General features: G+C 43.6%; 2 protein-coding genes across 3 annotated transcripts in view; both read right to left on the bottom strand.

Moving 5' to 3' along the window:
* Nucleotides 1-1441, bottom strand: part of JPH2 (junctophilin 2) — a 62647-nt gene extending 61206 nt beyond the window's left edge. The window contains exon 1 of the mRNA XM_032838588.1: nt 565-1441. Within this exon, the coding sequence (XP_032694479.1) occupies nt 565-943 (379 nt within the window). The 5' untranslated portion in view covers nt 944-1441. The remainder of the gene's footprint in view (nt 1-564) is intronic.
* A 6381-nt stretch (nt 1442-7822) lies between these two features.
* Nucleotides 7823-19634, bottom strand: OSER1 (oxidative stress responsive serine rich 1). 2 transcript variants are annotated; one of them, XM_032838533.1, is made up of 4 exons: nt 19509-19634; nt 15534-15650; nt 12549-12662; nt 7823-9060 (listed from the first exon to the last, which is right to left on the bottom strand). In XM_032838533.1, exons 2-4 carry the CDS (start codon nt 15608-15610, stop codon nt 8373-8375), a joined length of 879 nt encoding a protein of 292 aa, XP_032694424.1. In that variant the 5' UTR covers nt 15611-15650; nt 19509-19634; the 3' UTR covers nt 7823-8372. The 2 variants fall into 2 exon arrangements, with proteins under 2 accessions (XP_032694424.1, XP_032694425.1); XM_032838534.1 differs by lacking the exon at nt 19509-19634 and adding an exon at nt 16866-16895.
* Nucleotides 19635-19882: the final 248 nt, after the last annotated feature.

Below are 19882 nucleotides of genomic sequence, written 5' to 3'. Positions count from 1 at the left end.
CAAGCCAGTGTTTGAAACCTTGGGCTGTTATCTTATTCCTTTTTATATCTAACTCTTTTTATAATACCTGGCAAATAGGAGGTACAACAGAAATAGGCTGTAAACAAAACAATGGATGGATGGATGGATGGATGGATGGATGGGTGGGTGGGTGGATGGATGGGTGAATGAATGAATACTTCATAATCTATGGCTTGAAAATAATTTTCATGGCAAAGTTGAGATTAGACCCAAATTCTTCTAGAGCACAAGCCAGAGTATATTCCATGGCTGATTGTAATCCTACCATGCCAACGGTAGTAGTTAGATTTTACTGAATGTGTGCTGTGTAGTTATACAGCAGGTCTTGTCCGACACTACTCAATGGCCCTGCTACTGGCCCAACCTTCACTAATGAGGAAATGGGTGCTGAGAGAGGTAGGGCAGCTTGCCCAACGCCACACAGCAAGAACATCCTGGCTCTTCTGATTCTGTGTCACATTGCCCCTCCCTCTTCCCATCCTCCACCGGTCTTCCTCACGGGTCTGGCTCCTACTAGCTCTGCTGGCCCCAGGCCGGGCTCACCTCCATCGGCATAGGTCTCGGTGCCATAGCCGTCCTGCAGGCCGTTGTTCCAAGTGCCTTCGTACTTGGCACCACTGCTGCTGCTCTGCCGAGTTCCGTAGCGTCCCTTGAAGCCGTGTGTCCACTCGCCCTTGTAAAGCCAGCGCCCCTTGGTCTCTATGCCCAGCCCATGCCTTTTGCCCTGGCTCCAGTATCCCTCGAAGGTGTTCCCACTGGGCCAGGTGTAGACGCCCGCCACTTCGAAGCCAAAGTTCCAGGAGCCCGAGTATTCGCCCTGGCCCTTGGGGCCTGTGCACAGTCCATGTCCATGGGCCTTTCCCCCCTCCCAGCCCCCGCAGTATGCCCCGCCATCATCAAAGTCAAAGCGGCCCCCACTCATCTCATCATAGCCCCTGACAGCCTCACCGTCCTCCAGCTTGGGGGAGAGAGGGTGATAGGGGGTGCCAATGACACGCTCCAAGCACACTCAGGGCTGGGCGCCCCTAACTCACCACTGCGCCCCAGGAGAGAGGAAGCAAGATGCCACCAGAGGCTGAATGAGCCCTGGCACCAAGTCAGCACTGGGTCGCCTGGTCAGTGCCATGCCTGGGAGGTCCCGACTCAACCAGCCACAGGAAGGCTGCCAGTTGGGAAGGAAGCAGGAGGGAAAGATTCAAAGTCTTCAAAGAGCGTCCCAAGTCTGGCTTCCTTGGAGTCAGAAGAAAAACGGTGTGATCCCTTTAAGAAGCACAGTGAAAGGGGTGGGGTGGAGGGGTCCCCGGTCCGTTTTGAAAAGGGGAAATTCCTCCTTGGTGACAGCCCCCAGCCTGAGGCTGAATTCCTGCAGCCGGGCAGGCCCCCTTCTCCACCCAGTGGGTGTGCGGGGCTGTCGATCTCCCTGTCGCTGCCCCGCCCCTCTCTGGATCCTGCCCTCCTCCTGGGATGGAAAGGTCAGTGTTGCCCTAACAAGGCCATTGGATCTCAGAAGCTGCTCCCAAAATAACCCCCTGGCCAGCCCAGCCTCCTTCAAAGCGGGAGGGGTGTCTCAGATTGGCCTGGTGCTTCAGGCCCAGGGAGTCGCTGGAGGGGCGAGGACGGACAGCGGAGAACTAAGTGTAGGCAGCTGGGGCAACTGGGTGGCTCTTCTTCCGCAGGGGTAGGAGCTCCCTTCCACCTTTGGCGTCCCCTGAGTCTGCAGGCAGGGAAGCAGCAGAGGGGTCAGGGAGGGGAGGGAAGGGAAAAGGAGGACTAGGGGAACAGCCAGTCCTGGAACACTTAAAATCCCCCAGAGCGTAGAGGTTGGCAAATCTCACCCACCACCACTCACATGCCCTAACAGGACCTGGGGCTATACTCGCTGCCAGCCCCATAACGGAATCTGGTGACCTAAAGAGAAAGGCACGGGCCTGGTTTCCCATATGCTTTTGAAAGCAGAGGAGGGAACTCAGGAAGAGAAGTGAGGTTCTGGAAACAGAGTCTGGAAGATAGAGAAAACCTGAGTCCAGCGCTCGTCCTGCACAACCCCCAACCCCTCTCCGCCGCCTTGGGAAAACCCTGGAAAGAGCCCGCAGAAGGCACTGAATGCTCCCCAGGTTCTCTCCTCAGAGGGGCGAGGAGCCTGTCCTTTTCTGTCTCCGAGACACAGTGTCGCTGGTTATTTGGAATGAAGCGGTCTACGCAATACTCCAGGACCGTGATTAAAAAAAAAAAAAAAAAAAAAAAAAAAAAATCCCTTTTCCAAGTTTTCTCTCTCTTTGGTCCTCAGAGCCTGTGAGGCCAGACCTCAGAAAGCTCTTGCGGCAGGGTCAGGAGGGAAGGGCCTGGGTGGATTCCCAGCACTCAGGTTCCCACCAAAATTCAGTCAAAGGGACAAATAAATCTTTGTGACACGAAGCTGCGGCCAGGACTAATGATTGGAAATCCCAGCTGAGCCCAGGGTTCGCAGGAGCATAGAGTAATTCTGGGAAAGGTAGGAGCCATCAAGAACAGGAAGCTGTTGGGGCGGGGGGTGGAGATGGAGATATATGGGGAGAATAAAAATCACTAAAAAAGCAAGTGCAGAAGGCACTTGAGGACTAATGGATTATTATCTGACTTCAGACTTAATCTTACATACTCCAAATCCCACCATGACTCAGGCTCCTTGAAGTCACTACGGAAGATCTGTTCATTTCAGAAATGGACAGAAAATGTCCCTTCATCCCAGTGGATTCCCAGTTCTCCCTGGTTCCTTCCCTGTTAAAGAGCCCCTTCTGGGTCCATGTTTCAGCCTGAAGCAGAAACACACAGCCTCTGAGCTCACTATCGCTGGCTGTTTGCCGAGTGGACGGGCAGAAAAGTAGCCCTGGATAAACACTGCGTCGTCTAGGTTTGAACTCACCATCCGGCCAGCCGGACAGACTGAACTGCTTACACAAATTCCCTTGTGAGAATGCCTCGCTGCCCACCCCAGAGAGCTCTGCTTTTGCCACTTCTCGCCAAGGTCTCTGGAGAATCACACGTTTCTTTCCAGCTCTGCTCTCAAGAGAAGAGGAAAGCAACATCTCAAAGTGGAAGTTCGATCGTTTGAGTTGTTCAAGTTCAATACTCTTTGTAGTTAAATGCTGGGCAAATCACCGTAATCCTCTTCGAAGGCTGGGAGGCTGTTGGGTCCTACTGGGCTGTTCTGCCTGATAAATTTAGCCACTGTGCACCCGTGCAGCTCCCTATGGTGGTTCCCTACCAAGGGTGGGTACTCGTAAGATTTAAGTTCAGGTGTTGAACTTATAAACAGATTCCAGAGCTGATCCCTACCCCCCACCCCAAACCAATGAATAGATTGTTCCCAGAAAAGGCTTGGGCAGTTGTATTCTTCTTAAAATCCCCTCAGATGAATCTGACTCATTCCCGGTTAAGAACCACTGTATGTTTAGGGGCGCCTGGGTGGCTCAGTGGGTTAAAGCCTCTGCCTTTGGCTCAGGTCATGGTCCCAGCGTCCTGGGATCGAGCCCCGCATCGGGCTCTCTGCTCAGCAGGGGAGTCTGCTTCCTCCTCTCTCTCTGCCTGCCTCTCTGCCTACTTGTGATCTCTGTCAAATAAATAAATAAAAATCTTTAAAAAAAAATAAAAGAACCACTGTATGTTTTCAAATTAAGAAACCATTTCTTAGTAACATTTTTTATACCTTCACGAATCCATGTGCCATAGGCTCTGCAGAGTAGGTAGCCGTGGAGTTAGGTATATGTTCATATCCCAGTTCTGCCCCTCACAAGGGGTGACCTTGGACCAATTGTTAATTTCCCTAAGCCACAAATTCTTTGTGCAAGTACCTACCTCGAAGGATTATTAGTATTCAGGGTAACAGTATCTTCCTTATATTGTTGGGTAACTTAATACTGTAAAAAGGCTTGGAGCACACTAAACACCTAATAAATATTAGCTATTATTAATATTATGCTCACTTGATAAGTTGCTCCTCAAACTGGAATGCTTAATAAGATAGTCACCAAAGAGCTAAGTCGGGATCATCCCCTAAATACTAAATACCTCGACACCACAGTCCTCCTTACTCTTCACAATACTTGTTTACTCAGCATTGCCCTATGGTTTTTCACTTTTTAAGCTGATAAACTAAGTTATCGGTAAAGGGGCGCTTTGATTTCTTAAAAGTTTTAGTCCATTGTTTGCCGAATTTGGTGCTGGCCTTAGGCAACCCGGGCTGGGCTTCGGAGGAGCTCTTGCCTCCTGCGGCATGGAAGCAGTGCATTTCAAGGAAAGGGAGGCCTCTTGAGGCCATCCGTGCATTACAGCAGCTTTTCCTAAGGAAAGCCCAGTTCCTTGGGCAGAAGGGAATTTATTAAACTTGAATTCTAAACCACTTTTGAAGAGCTATCCCATTCTTGCTTTTTCCCAGGTCTTTTCTTTGTCTGTGGTTCTGTCCTTTGATCAGAGAGAGCAGTCACTTGCTTCCTCTGTTTCTTTCTCATTTCTCAGATGTGGATCACTTCTTAGGGAGCCTGGGGGCGGGGGGGGATGACCCCAATAATCCAGAATAGAGAGAAGAGGCCTGCACATAGAAACCCACCGAAGACTCAGCTGATGAAGCCCCACCTTCCCTCAGAGAAGCTTCCTGGCTGGGTTAAATGCCTTTGCACATGTGAGCTCTTTCTCTAAACTATGAGTAGTTTGAAGCAAGGATTATCATCATTCCACAAAAAAGCAAGAACGCAGACCAAGTGCCTGGCGCTCGAGCTCACGCTGTATGCCCAGTGCCTGCTCACAGCCGGTGCTCACCTTTCCTTCTCTGCACCATTTGGCAGCTTCCAAGTCCCTTCTTAATTAAACGCTTTTTCAGTTGACCGATGGGACTGCTGTCTGGATTCTGTTCCCACCTCACTGGCTGCTCCTACCTAGTCTTTGGCTGGTTCCTCTTCATTCCGCTGACCTCTCTACCATGGGAATGTCCCAGAGCTTGGTCCTCTGTCTGGGTCTTTACCTACATTCACTTCCTATGTGATCTCCAGTCTGAGCTTTAAGTAAGACCCCTATCCTCGTGGCTCCTGTATTTATGTCTCCAGCCTGAACCTCCCTACTGATCTTCAGGATAGGTCTACCACATCACCACAGGGGGTCTCAGAAGCAACTTACACTTGGTGAGAGCAAAACCAGACTCCCAACTTCTCTCGTATCTGCTCCTCCAGCCAACTTCCAGCTTCTGAAAACCTTTGGAGTCCTTAACTGCAGTTTTTCTCTCATACCCTGTATCCAACCCATCAGCAAATCCCCTCGGCTGTACCTCTGAAATTGTTCCAGAATACATCTCTTCCTCTGCACTGCCAAGGGTCCAAGCCACCAAAACCCATTGCCGTGACCTCCCAACTGCCTCCTCGCCTCCTCTTCTCCTGCTCCCCAGTTCACATAGAACAGCCAGTGTTCTCAGGAAAGGCCAGTGTGATAATGCCTCGCCTCTACTCCAAACCCCCAAATGGCCCCTTACCTCATTCAGGACTTACATCCTTTAAAATGGCCTGCAAGGCCCTCCATGATCTGCCCCTGCCCCACACTTCTGTGACCTCACCTGCTTCAAGCCACGTTGACATTCTTTGCTGTTTCATCTGTCCGGAAGGCTCTGCCCCCAAATATCTACTATATCTACCCTTTCTTCAGGTCTCAGCTCAAATGTCACTGACCTCATCACAGAAGCTTCTCTGAGCACCCAAAGAAAGGAATAACCGTCCCCAGCCCCAGCCCTTAGGATCTTGGAATCCTCTCTCGAGTACAAGGATGTCATTCTGTTGCTGTTTTATCCCCAGCACCTCGTATGGTTGCAGGCACTCCAGGAATATTTGCTGACTAAATGGATGAATGCAGGTTCTGTGAATAGTTCATAAAGGCACACGTCAGGATGCGACTTTTCCATCAGAGTAAAATTTCTCAATCCATAATCTGAATCCATCTCCCAGGGTGCATTCAAGAAAGACTGATTCAATAAATCACTCACGAAAAGTCGCACATTCCAGTGAGGGACACTCATATTAAAGTTGGCCAGCTGGGTCTGAGCAGAGTAGTTTTAGCTTCAGGATTCATGTTTTGAGATTCTGACTGAAATGTAGATACTTAACCCTTATTCTCATGGATCTGGAATGCTAGCTTTCACCCAAGTTCGGATTTCTTCAAGCGGTTACTCAGCCACTGGAACTTTGTCCGGACAACCCTGCTCATGACAGCTTCTGTTTGAAAGGAAGGCGCATCTTCCTTCACTCTCTAATGACTGTTCTGTTATCATATAGAACTAAGTAAATAACCAGACTACAGGACTCAAAAGCTAAAAAAGACTTAAAAGACTGAGGAACCATCTTTATTCAAGTACCACACTCAGCCCGAATTACTCCATTCTCGCTAGTACAAAAGGTGAAGCAAGACGCTGGTTGTGGAGATGAGGGCGTGGGTGGTAGGTGCCTTTACAGTAGAAACTCTAATGGTCTAATCAGTGGTTCTTAAAGTGTGCTCTGGGGATCTACTCTTTCAGGGCATCTGTGAGGTCAAAACTAGTATCATGATATTAACATTAACTGCCCTTTTCATGCTCATCTCCCACAAATGTACAGAATTTTCTAGAGGTCACGCGACATAATGTTCACAAGAGGTTGAATGCAGAAGCAGATAGGAGATCTAATTGTCTTCTATTAAGGCACACATTAAAGAAATTTGCAAAACTGTAAAACAACACCACTCTTTTCACTAAAATATTTTGTTAATTCAAGTAAAAATGTTAACATGAATAAAATCATTATTTTAAAATCAAGTAATACATATTTTTAAAATTTTAATTTCTAATATGGTAAATATTTCTAAGTATGACCCACAAAAACAAAAGCTCTTTGGCATCCTTAATTTGTAAATGAGTCATGAGACCAAAGGTTTCACAACCGTTGCCTTAGGTCTATGCAATAACATTCCTTCTGCTAGCATTAAGAAATCTCTGCTTCCAGGGCTGTGATGGCAAGGCACTGTGCTCCCTTGCTCAAACCACAGCCTTCAGATGTCACTAAGTCCACACCAAACTAGTAACTAGCACAGATCTCCCACAGCTTATGTTCAGGGCTTTTCCGGGGAATACCCTTCCCACCCCTCCCAAGTGCAAATCGCGTTATGTGTGAAGCCCAAACCCCACCCACTGTCATGAACCAACTCCACTCAGTGGGATGTTTTAGTAAAGAATAAAACTTGTTTTGTAACCTAAATAAAACTTAAACCAACTCTCTGTTAACATGATGTTAAAATGGCTGGACAGGTTTTCAATGAATTTAATGGGAATGCTTAGGATGATGGTTTGAATTAAAATATGTTATATGGTATCTGTAAAATTCACATTGGAGCCATCTGAAAAAGACAGGGATTCATCCTCTAGCTGAAACTGAGGAGAAGTCTTTTTTTTTTCCCTCTACCGAACTCTGGAGGGAATTTTTGGATGGCCAACCAGAAACACAAGATAGCGCGTGTATCAAATTCTGTTTTGGGTTGGCTGCGGTAGGAGGGCAGTGGAAAGAGATAATATCCATCCGGAACATTTGAAACTGAGGTATGAGATCTACATTACAAGTGACTGAAACGTGTCACAGATGTTAAAATGCCATCGATGGAGAAGATGCACGCTGGTTTCAAATACTACGCCCCCTCGTTCCAACTGAAGCAGCCGCTCCACGCTGCTTCTTACCTGAAAAACTTCACATAACGTGCCTTCATGTACCAAGTGCCGGCAGGGGTTTATTTGGTGACGGTTAATGATTCTCTCAAACAATACAGGGCAGGCCAGCTAGTTTATTCATAATGAATGTAAACCTTAGATCTCTGGCTTAACAATGACATAAGGAACCCTGAAAGACACAATAAACTTGTGTTAAATCAGAGACAGTTTAAATCAGTCATAGAACTTCTAAACTTCTGGCTGGCAACTACAGCATGACGAATGTTTAGTCCAATTACAAAACGTTTCATTTTCCTGGGCTGACAAATCTTAAACAGATCTGAAAAATGCAATGCTTTACTTGTAGCCTTTTACCATATACCCATCGCTACCAGTCAAGTAATTATGGTTTCTTCATCTCCCAGGAACTTTTCTAAAGAAGAGGGATTTTCCTTTGATCTGCTCACCTTGGTGCGTATGTAAGAATGCAGAGAGTAAGTTTAAAGAACGAAGATGAATGGAGATGCCAAGAAAAGTTTTTATTGCAAGCACAGTGAGCAGAAGGAGACGTCTTCTCACATAACGTGGCCGCAAGGTCTGCCATTAACTAAATCTCTCTGACAACCCTTCATTGGTTTAAAGCATAGGACTTAGCTTCTTGCTATCAGGTGTACATCATTTCTGCCATGTGGGACATTTTCTTGGGAATATACAAGTAATATTCCATGTAGCCTGACAGGTCCTCAATGGTCACATCATCCACATAGACTCGAGCTTGCTCAGAACAGGAGCGGGGAGAGCCAGACAGAGTTCTGGTGTGGAGCGACTGAGAGTAGTCCTCAAGCATGGATCTTCTTTCTGGGGCCAAGGGAGGGACACTCTGCAGGCCTGAAAAGGAATACACTTCCATATCGTGCCATCTCTTACACTGGCACTCCTTGCCTATGCATGCACATGGCTTGCCCTGGTTTAGCTTGGAAACGGATTGAAAGTCAGAGAGATCACTGGCCTTGAGACTTGCTTGGGAGACTTGGGTAGCATCAGAGGAGTCTTCCTTCTTACTCTCTGATGGGAGCCTGGGAACCGAAGTTCTCAAAGGCTCAACGACTGCCCCTGTGAGATTAGTATCGAGAGAAGTAGAGCATTCTCCTGCAGTGAACTCTTTAGGGGTGGAAATTCCCAGCCCACTGCTGCTATCAGGGGAGTCAGTCTGGCTTTTGTGCTTGAGCTGGCTGCTGGAAGAAGAAGCTATTGTACTGCAATGTATAAACTTTGGAGGATGAAGGACAGGAGACTTAGAACGTCGACGACGCTGGGTTCTCACTGCTCCTCGTGAAGACTTCCTTGTAGACCTAAGAGGAAAACAGTGCACAAAAAGATGTTGGGACACGCAGCTCTCCTAAAAGGAATCTTTGTGATAGTTGGAAATTTACCTCCTCTCCTGAGTCTGAGGTCCTAAGTTTCCCCCCAAGTGATGCCTAAGTCTGCATCTCAAAAACTTCAACATCTCCTTATTAGCAAGCTACAGAAATAGAAGAGGTAAAGGGTAGTTTTTAATTGCATTTCTTGGGCCAAACATTGGGTGCAGAACACTTCCTGGTCCCAACCCTTGGCCTGGGAACCATCAGCCATTGGGTCTGGAAAAGCCCCTGCCCCAAGCACCTGATGCTGTAAAGCCAAGTGTTGTACTCTGAACAGAAGCTTCTATACCACTGTGTGCGGCTGACGGCGCAGACGGCCACTGTGTCATGATGTCATGGTTACCACACAGAGCAGAGACTTAGGATTCATTTCTACCACTGGGAACAGATCACGAATAAATTTAGACTCCCTCAAGTTTTCAGATATTGGGAATTACCAGACGCTCTACATAACTTTTAATAAGATATTTAAATAAATAAAAGAGCTGAGCAAAGGGAAATAAAAAGAGAGAAAGTGACTCAAAACTACAAACAGAACCAAAAAGAACTTAAAAAAAAAAAAAAAAAAAAAAAAAAAAAACAAGTTTGAAATTAAATTAAATGGCTGGGCCAAACAGGAGAATAGAGCTAAGGAAAGAAATACTGAACTGGAAGATAAATCTGAATTATTTCTAACGGAGTTCAGCCAATTGTAGTCTGTGGGTCAAAACTGGCTGTTTTCATACAGCCCCCAGATACTGCTCCTGTGGACTAGCACTGTGAGCCAGAGACCAGGTAGGGTATCCCCATTCACCCGGTTCTCTACTCCCTGTGCCTGCCTTCCTGGCCAGATGCATCCCACCACGGCCGAGGTCCCATGCTGGTACCATCTACATGCTGGGGCTCTGCTGCCAGCAACCGCCAGTACCTGAGAGGCGGAATCTCAGTTCATTAGTCTGGTTTATGCGGGGCTCTCTGGAGGAAAGAAGGGCATGCTGGAATCTGGGTGCCACCAGGGCACAAGGTAAAACTGACTCCAGTATTGTCATCCATCCTCGCACCCCACCTGGCTCATCATTTCACCCTGAAACTAAGCAACTGAACACAAAGTGTGTCCACCAGCCAGGACAGTGTGCATCAGGGAAATGGGGCAGGGCAGAAATTTTCTCGCTTATATCCATACCTACATAACATCCTTGAATCTCACCTCTTGGCCTCCAACCCTAAAATATTTACTATCTGGCCCTTTACAAAAAAAGTCTGCCTACCCCTGACCTCCTCCTCCTCAATCCCTGACTTGGAAAAGACGTAAAAGAAGTTAAAAAAATATGTAAGATAGAGTAAGAAATCTGGAGTTTCCCAAGGAAAAGCTATAGAGCACGGAGGACAAGTGATTTCTCAAGAGCTAAGGACTGAGAAATTTTCTGAACTGATGAAAGAGATCTACAGATATAGGCAGCACCGTGAAACAGGACAAATGAAAGAGCAGTCTGCATCTAGACCACTGTAGCAAGACTGTAGATTCTCCAAAACTGGAGCATCTTAAAAGCAGCCAGAGACTAGACAGATTATTCCCAAAATGAGGAATGGTAAGACTGAGGTAGACTTTTCAACATCAATAATGAAGCCAGAAGACAATGAGTATCTTCCATGGATATGAGAAAACAACTCAATCTAGAACTAGGACTTCAGGCATATCAAATCAGGTGTATCTTCCAAGAACAAGGATGAAACAAAGACGTTTTCAGATAAATGAAAGTATATTTACCAAGAGAACGTGATGCTATACAAGGAGGGGGCACCACTGAAATGCACTGTATGGGGAGTTCTACAAGAGACCCTATTTATTAACAACAGACCTTTGTTAAAGGAATTTCTAAAGAAAGTACTTTAGGAAGAAAGAAAGGCAAGGCATCCTATATGGAAGGTCTGAGATGCAATAATGGTGAGCAAAGAAACTGTAAATGAGATAAACAAACACTATTTAAATAATAAAATAAAACCTATTTGTGAGATTAAAAAGAAGCGAGAAAAGTAAAGTATTGGGCAACTGCACATGGAAGTTAGGAGGTCAGAGTAAAAAGATTGTACGGAGGGTTAAAATACAGCTGACACTTGAACGAGAATGGTTTAAATTGCGTGGGCCCGCTTACACGCATGGATTTTCTACTGTTTCTCACCCCTAACCCCTGTGTTGTTCAAGGGTCACTGGAATAACTTTTGTCTTTGTTAACAAGCATGTACGGTGGAATTCCAAGGCTAACTACTAAAAGAATAGAAACAGCATATAATTTCCAAGCCAGGAGAAGGAAAAGTGATGGGGAAAAAAAACAAAAAAGCCATTTCAAACAACTTTTTAAAAGGAGGGGAGAAGAACAAAGAGGGAAGGATGAAAGAGTAAAAAAACAAAAAACAAACACAAAGAAGTAGAACAGCATAGAGTGGCAGAAACAAGTCTACATGTATCAATCAATAATCAAAATCAATGTAAATGCCCTGAACTCGGCTTAGAAAAAGATTGTCAGAATGAATAAAACAAAATAGGCCATATATATTTATGAGGCACATCTAAGATTTTAAAACACACAATGGTTGAAAATAGAAGATAAAAAATGATATAATAGGCAAATGTCAACAAAAAGACAACTGGACTAATATATTAATTCTGAAAAAAATAGACTTTAAGACAGTAGCCATTACGAGGAATTAAGAATGTCACTTACATCATTAAAAATCTCAATTCATCAGGGGCACCTGGGTGGCGCAGTGGGTTAAACTTCTGCCTTCGGCTCAGGTCATGATCTCAGGGTCCTGGGATCGAGCCCCACATCAGGCTCTCTGCTCAGCAGTGAGCCTGCTTCCCCCTCTCTCTCTGCCTGCCTCTCTGCCTGCCTCTCTGCCTGCCTTTCTGCCTACTCGTGATCTCTCTCTCTGTCAAATAAATAAATAAAATCTTTAAAAAAAAAAAAAATCTCAATTCATCAGAAGAAAACATTCTAAACTGGGATGAACTTAGACTGTATAAACCTAACAAAATGGCTTCAAAATACATAAAATAAAAATGTTTAAGAGGAAAACAGACAAATTCACTCCCATATGATTTCAACATACATCTCCCAATCATTAATAGACTGGAAAAAATTATTGAAAAAATATTTAAATAATACATTTAAAAGCTTGATTTAATGGACATAAAAGAAACCCGAGAATGACTAGAGAAGACTCATTCTTCTCAAACACACACAGGACACTTATAAAAATTGACTACGAACCAAACCACACAGCGAGTCTCAGCATATTCTCAATTGAGAAGAATGGCTCATCCCTAATCATTGGGTTTGAAGCTCTGCATCTAACATACTCTTTTCTGGATACTCAGGGAAGTCCAACAGTAATTTAAAGTATTGGGAGAAAAACCATCTGCAGCAAGAAGCTCTTACCCATGCCAACTGTCTTTAGATGCACATGAGGTTTTCGGTTTGGTATCATCTGCTGCTGTTCTGACGGATGCTCTGACGTTTGTGCCTTCTCCAACAGACAGAGATGCTATGGACCTGGAGAAACAACAAAGTTTACAGCTTACAGAAAACCGAAAGGAGGAAAATTTACGGCTCTCACCAACTCAAACACAACTTGCATTAATGGCTTTATCTGTCGTTGGGGTTTCTCAAAGAATTTCTTACCTTTCAGAGTAAATTTCCCTCCAAAACCAAATTTAGGGGATCCCTACAAGCCCACAGTTGCAGAGTCATAAGCCAAAGAGTAATTCTTAAGTATGATCAGCAGCAGGATATAAATAGACTTTTAGGCTGTTTATCTGGGCCAGATAAGGCCTCATGTCCACAGAGAACCCTAATGACAGTGACCACTTATTTTATGTGGGCAAATCAGAGTCATGAGAACTAAGCTGAGGAGCAAAAACTTCAGGAGACTCCCTCTAACTTAAAAAGGAGTATTTTTGACAACTAAAAAACTTGAAATATTACTGCAAGTTAAATCTTTGCAACTTAAAATTACAGACGTAATAATGGTTCCCAGTAAAGAAGATGAAAAAATTTGAGAGAAAAAAAAGAGTGTCTATAATCTCACGACCCAGAGATTTACAACATTAACATTCTGGTATAAATCCTTGCAGATCTTTTCAATATACACACAAACACACACTAGGCTCCTACTATACATGCTGTCGAATTAGTAACCATCCTTTAGAAAAGACACTTTAACCTACTAAATAAAAGAATGCTCACTGAAATTAATTTAAAATAAAAATAGGAATAACCTAAATGCCCAGTAGAAAACAGAAAATACTACATTATATAAATGATGATGCATCTAGTCAATGGAATATTCGAAGTTTATTAAAAATTAAGTGTACAAAGAACTTGAATGACACAAGAGAATGCTTATAACATTAAGAGAAAACAGCATTAGATAAACAACTCTACATGTATTATGATCTCAACTATGTCAAAAAAATGTATGGTGTTAAGTACAGATGGCCTAGATTGTTAAGAGCAGTTACGGTAAATTGAGATTTTTACTTTTTGTTTTGTGACTTTTTCTGTAATAAGCACTGTATTATTTTATAATCAGATAAAAAGGATTATGTTGTTTTCTCATAAATATAGAGAGATTTATCCTGATAAGACAAATTACCATTGGGAACCGAAACCTGTTGAACAGGATCATATTAAATTCCTGGCAAGGCTTGGTTAGTTTATGAGTCAGTACCTCAGATGTCCCATTTATAAATCAGCAACAATATGAAACAACTAGAACCATATGATACATTACACAAGTCTTATTCTGCTTAGTCATGCTCATGACTCACCCCTTCTACTCTTATTTGATTTTCTCAAATGTTCTCTACTCCCCTTCCCTTTCTATAACTTTACTCCAAGCATATCACATACTACAAAGTTGCAGTATCTGACCACAGGTGATATGGTAAGATATAAAATCTTCAAAGGTGCTGTTGTTGTTTTTGTTTTTAATGTTCCAGGTAATTTTTAGGGATACTGAAATAGTTTAATTTTATGTTCCAACTTCCTAAAACACCAGGAAAGGATACCGTGTACGAAGTTACTCATACGTATTTATATATGCTAAGGAATTTGTATGTGTATACACATTCCTAGCATTCTCCTCATTAAAAAAATTATTTCTATACCAGAAATCACAAAGGAATGTGACCATAATCTGGAACTATCTATTTCTCTGCTTTGTTTTTATTTCCCAAAATGACTTAAAAATTACTGATCAATTTAAATGGCAAGATAACCATATCAGAAAAGCCACTGGGAGGAAAGAGATACTTATTTGAAGCAAATGGGAGCACCATTAACAGTTCTTGTGCAAACCCATTAGTATAAATCTTCTCACCTGGTAAGCCATAAATAAATAAACAAAACCAGGAAAAACAAACAGCTATAACAACAACTAATTTTTACTATGTGCCAACTACTGTGTGCAACTCTTCCTGGTATCTTCAAGGTATCATAAAAAGGAATGGTTAAGAGCACAGGTTCTGGAGGCAAATTGGGTTCAAATCCTGACTCTACCACTTCTCACCAATGTGGCCTTTAGCCAGTGACCTAATTCATCTGCAGCTCATCTGTAAACTGGAATAACTATTGTATCTATCTTCTAAATTGGCAGTGAGGATTAAATAACATGTATAGATATTTAAGCTAGTGTCTAGGGCATAGAAGTGGGTAATAAACCTCAGTGATTATTACTTGGTGTGAAGTGTTCCACTCTGAGCTTCCAGGGTTTATTTCCCATTCATGAAAAGAAATATTCCTGTGTCTATCAGAGATTCGAGATTTCTTCTGGCCTGGGGTGAAGAATGGAGATGAAAAGAGTCTTGCACAGAACATTTTGCAATGGGTGAAATATTAACATTCAGACAGCAGCTGGTCTGCAGGTGCTCTAATTAGTTTGGCGAAAGGGTCCAAGATTATTGATCGCAGTGACAGAACCCTAATGAATAGAGGTTTCCATAGTGATAGACTCAGCAATCAGAGCATATGAAATCGAGAATGTCTGTGGATTTCTATGGAGCCGATTCACTTTTAGGGAAAAACACTGTGATTCCCTAGAGATGTATGAGGAAATTCCTGATGGGATACTGCTTGATAATTCTGATTCAAGAGTGAGGTGGGGAACCCTCCTCAAAACTAAGGGAAACCAAAACACCCAACATGGGAGTACAAATGAGCCACCACTTTTCAAAAGTGAACATTAAGAGTTTCTTTTGTAAGTAAAATAATGCTGTGCAAAATTCTGTAGAATGTCACACTATTAACATTTTCATTTTTTATGAATAATGAGAAATTTTAGGAGAGCATGAGAACTTCTTCAGTGGAAAAAGCTATTTAAATCTAGTAAACAATTCCCAAATAACATATTACATATTTAATTACCCTGATGCATCCACTCTTAATTTCTTGAAAGCAGTTTGTAGACTCTCCTCTTCTCCATCCTTGGCTTCAGATTTCATTGTGAAAGTTTTTACACTACTATGGATGTTGCCGTTAATACTAAAAAATAAAATAAAAATAAAATGAGCAAAGTGAAAACAGTAGGTTCAAAGTATACCTTTTGTTAAAATCTATATTCCTGATACCATTACTACTTGTTAGGAAGAAAAAATCAAATTGCTATTTCTAAAAGGAATTTTCAGTATAGACATTTGGGGACTATAGGTTTTATTTCTTAAGAAAAAACAAATAAAATGATACAGAAACATGTATTTATTGGAATATACTTTTTTACTGAAGTACAGTTGACATATTATATTAGTTTCAGACGTACAACACAGTGATTCAACAATTCTGTATCCTACTCAATTATTATGGTAGAATTTAAACTGTCCTAATACTTGATGCCGATATCCTATCACACAGCTTTGAAAACTAGATCACCTGAAATTTATGTTTAAGTATAGTTTTTAACAAGGGGTAAAAATCTGTCCAGTTGTAGAGGTCCAGAAACCTACAGACAAAATGAACTTTGCACCAAAAATAAAAGGAAAAAGCCCAACTATAGCATTCTGATCTTTTAAAATGATACTGAATATTTGTGTAGTCCAACCCTAACAATGCCCGTTAAGTATAACTTCATGACACATGACAGCATTTCTTTAAAGCCGTTCTGACCCATATCAATATTCATATTCATATAAATATTCATACTCAGATATCAAGATGTTACCATTGTTAAAACAGGATTACAAATATGTTTCAATGATTACTGATTATTCCACACTCTTAACCAATAAGGTTGATACCTTCATTTTTTAGCTTCAAACTATTTTAATTATCATACAAGAAAGATAGAAAATAAATGAGCGATGCATGCAACTTGAAAAGATAAAACTTTGCCAAAAGAAAAAGGTGGAAAGTAAAAAATATATATTTTTTTCTCTAGATACACCTTTAAATGATCTCCACTTAATTAACCAGTTTGATTAATGGAACTTCTCCATTCTTCCACCTTGGTTTTTATATTTAAACAAAGAAAAGGGGAATGGAGCCAATCAGAGCAATAAGAGACACAACAGAGAAGCAGAGAAGTCTGTCAATAAACCCTTTGAAATCTAGATTCCTGATTTTTTCACTAAGGTAATAAATTAGTTAACATCAAATCTGAACAAATATTAAGTATCCATGAACGTATCACAGGGCCTCAGAAAGAAAAAAAGTAAAACAAAAACCAGAAGATGGTAGATTTGTGAAGCAAAGGATTAACTTTACCTTTTCCTTATTTCTAACTTGCTATAACCCCATCTAACCCCCTCCCCCCCCCTCCGCCCCCCCAGGCACTCTCAGAAGGAGCAGTGCCTCTCTGTGGACCCTCGTAACTTCTCTGATTCCTTATCTGCTCATTTCTCAGAGGTGAGTTTTAGGGTATTGTGAGACCTCTAATATTCCAAAGGTCAGGGTGTCATAATATGTTTGATATAATGTAATCATAGTGTACCAGTGGCAGAATAAAGCAGCAAGGAATTAACACTAATCATTTCATTTCATTTATTTATTTACTTACATGTAGAAGAAGGTATTTTAGGCAGATGTCTCTGGCAAACACTGAAAACGATCTCCAAAGCATTCAGCTAGCTTTTACTGCAACTTCTTAAATCAAAAAATTTAAACACACTCCCCACATATATCTTGCTGGTTAATTTGACCAGCACCTCGACTTGAGGAAACATTATTAATTCCATGTTTTGCTGGTTTCTAATGCTTTTGGATTTAGAGGGGGATCCTCTCCCAGATACCCACTAATATCCTATATATCTGGGGAAAGAGGTAAGCAAAGATAACACATCCTATCCTAATATTTTTGGAAGCTCCACAGTACCTAAAAGAGTGCTACTATAAATTATAAACAAATTATTTCTGCTGGCAGAACTAAATTGAAGTTTGGCTTATAGTTTTCCTCAATTACTTTATGACCAGCCAGTCAAATGCTCACACTATTTGCTCTCACAGAGTTAAAAACATCTGAAGATAGTCTTCCCATTCCTGAAGACCCCACACAAACCCTTTTCTGGGTCTCTCTGGAAATCAGTACACATCATATCTAAACAGACACTGCTGAATCCTACAGGCAGAAATTCATTCCATCCACAAATATTTACAGAATTCCTACCATGTGCTGTGGCACTAGACTGGATATTAGGGAAAGAAGGATAAACCTGACACAAACTAGCACTGTGAACCGTATTCCTGTAAGAACTGGAATCTCATTCCTGCCCTAACACTGTGCTAAGGAGCTTTTGCACCCAGATATGTAATTTTTAATTATACAGTCCTAACTTAATTGCACTTCAGGTGACCTCTACGTGTTTATACAAACTTAGTTAACATTCTTGTTGACACACCAAAAGATCTATTATTTGAAAACCAAAAGAGACCAAAATAAAAACTGGCTATATTGTAAAACTTTAGGGATGAAGTTCTGTCTAAACTATTTTCAGATTTCCAATATTCCGATTATGCACCTTTTCCCTCTGTTATATTAACCCAGAGCAAAGGTGAGTCTTAGACATGACCTTAAGAGCTAAATCAGAGCATGTTTGTAATTAATTACAACGGGCTTATTATGTTCCTCTGTATTCCTAGCTTCCCATTCACTCAAATCAAGAGCTGCACAACTAACTCTGGGAAACATGTAACTGGTTTGCCCTTTTTCATTAATATTAAATTTATGGAAACATTTCTTGCCATTTTCACTGCAATGACTTCTTGAAAATGGACAATTCCCAAAGAGATCAAAGTTTGAAGGCCTATTAGAAGTTACTCTGTATTGTTTTAAGTTAAATCACAAGGGCCAATTTAACTTTGCCTCGGATTTTCCCAACCTTTCAAAAATGACAAGTAAAATTCTTCTAAGTTCCTCCATCAAAAGGGCAAATTCCTGGTTTTCTCTGAGCTTCAAAGAACAGCATGTGTCACAATCTTATTTATATCTTGTAGTTTTAAAACCATGACCTCTTAACCTCAAACCTGGATCCAAATTTCCAGGACCCTGAAAAGACCTGAGATGGATCAATAAAGGATTCCCGCGTAAGCGTGTCATCACAATGTTAAAGATTTAGAAACTTTCCCAAGCCTCCCAGGAAGCGCGGAGTGCGGGCAAGAAAACTCTGTCCTGCAACCCCCTAAGACACAATCAAGTCTAGGTTGCAACTATCGGCTCCCCAGACCAAAACACATTCCCATCCCTACACACTCTCTCACCCCCTACGTTCTCGATGCGGATAGAGGTAACGCACGGTGTTAATGCTGTCCCCTCGCCAGAATCTGGACCGGTCGCAATTAAACGAGAAGGCAAGGGGTCAGAAATGGGGGGGGGGGGTTACTCGGGGAGTGGAGAGCTGTTTATTAAGGCTTCCGCTCTGCCCGCCTAGGGTCTCCAGCTGGAAAGGTGCCTCTGCCGGATGCTCTCCGGCCAGAATGAGAGGCTGGAGTCGCGCGGAGGCGCAAGGGATGCAGGAGAAGGCGGGAGCGGAGCCGAAGAGGCAGCCAACGAGGCTGGGGCTCGGAAACAAGCGGGAAAGGGCGGGAAGGGGCAAAGGGCGGCCAAGGAAGGCGAAAAGGGGAAGCTACAGCAGGGCGGGAGCGGGCGGAGGGGCGGGACGCGGTGCGGAGCGCGGGGGCGCGGGAAGGGAAAAGAAACCGGAGCTTGGGCCGACCCAGGCCGCGGATGCCGAGGGGGCGCGGAGAGGCCCAAGCCCGGCCCGGCCCGGCCCGGCCCGGCCCAGGCAGTCAACGCCGGGGGGGGACGACGCGACGAGAGGCGGGCGGGCCCAGTGGAAGCCGCCCGAGGCCAGGCCGGGCCCGCAGGCCGAAACGCGATGCCGCGGCCCCTCCCAGTCCTGTCAAGGGACTCACCTCCTCGCAGCTGGGGCGCTCCGGGAATCCGGTCCCGTCAGTTCAGATCGTCTCTCGCAGATCGCAGCGCCTGACTGACCCGGATCCAAACCCGCGGAGGGGCCAGCCCGCGCCTCCCGAGTCGCACTGAGCCTGCGTCACTCAGCCACGCGCTCCGCCCCTTGCTCATGCTCCTCCCACCCCAGTGACTCGGCAGCGCGGCAGGCGGTGGCTGCGCAGGCGCGGGGCATCGGCCTTGCCTCTCAAATGCCCTGTACCCGCCCCTCTCGGAAGCACGTGCATGTACGTCATTTCCTGTTATTCTTCTCGCTTAATCCTCGGTGCTCCGCGGGTTCGCTGGGGACCGGGGTTTGGGGCGTGCCCGCTTCCTCTGT

This window comes from Lontra canadensis, unplaced genomic scaffold, assembly GCF_010015895.1.
Source record: "Lontra canadensis isolate GAN:19392208 unplaced genomic scaffold, GSC_riverotter_1.0 scaffold105, whole genome shotgun sequence".
NCBI lineage: Eukaryota > Metazoa > Chordata > Mammalia > Carnivora > Mustelidae > Lontra > Lontra canadensis.
The sequence above is the reverse complement of the archived record's forward strand: the minus strand, read 5'-3'. Positions and strand labels throughout refer to the sequence as shown.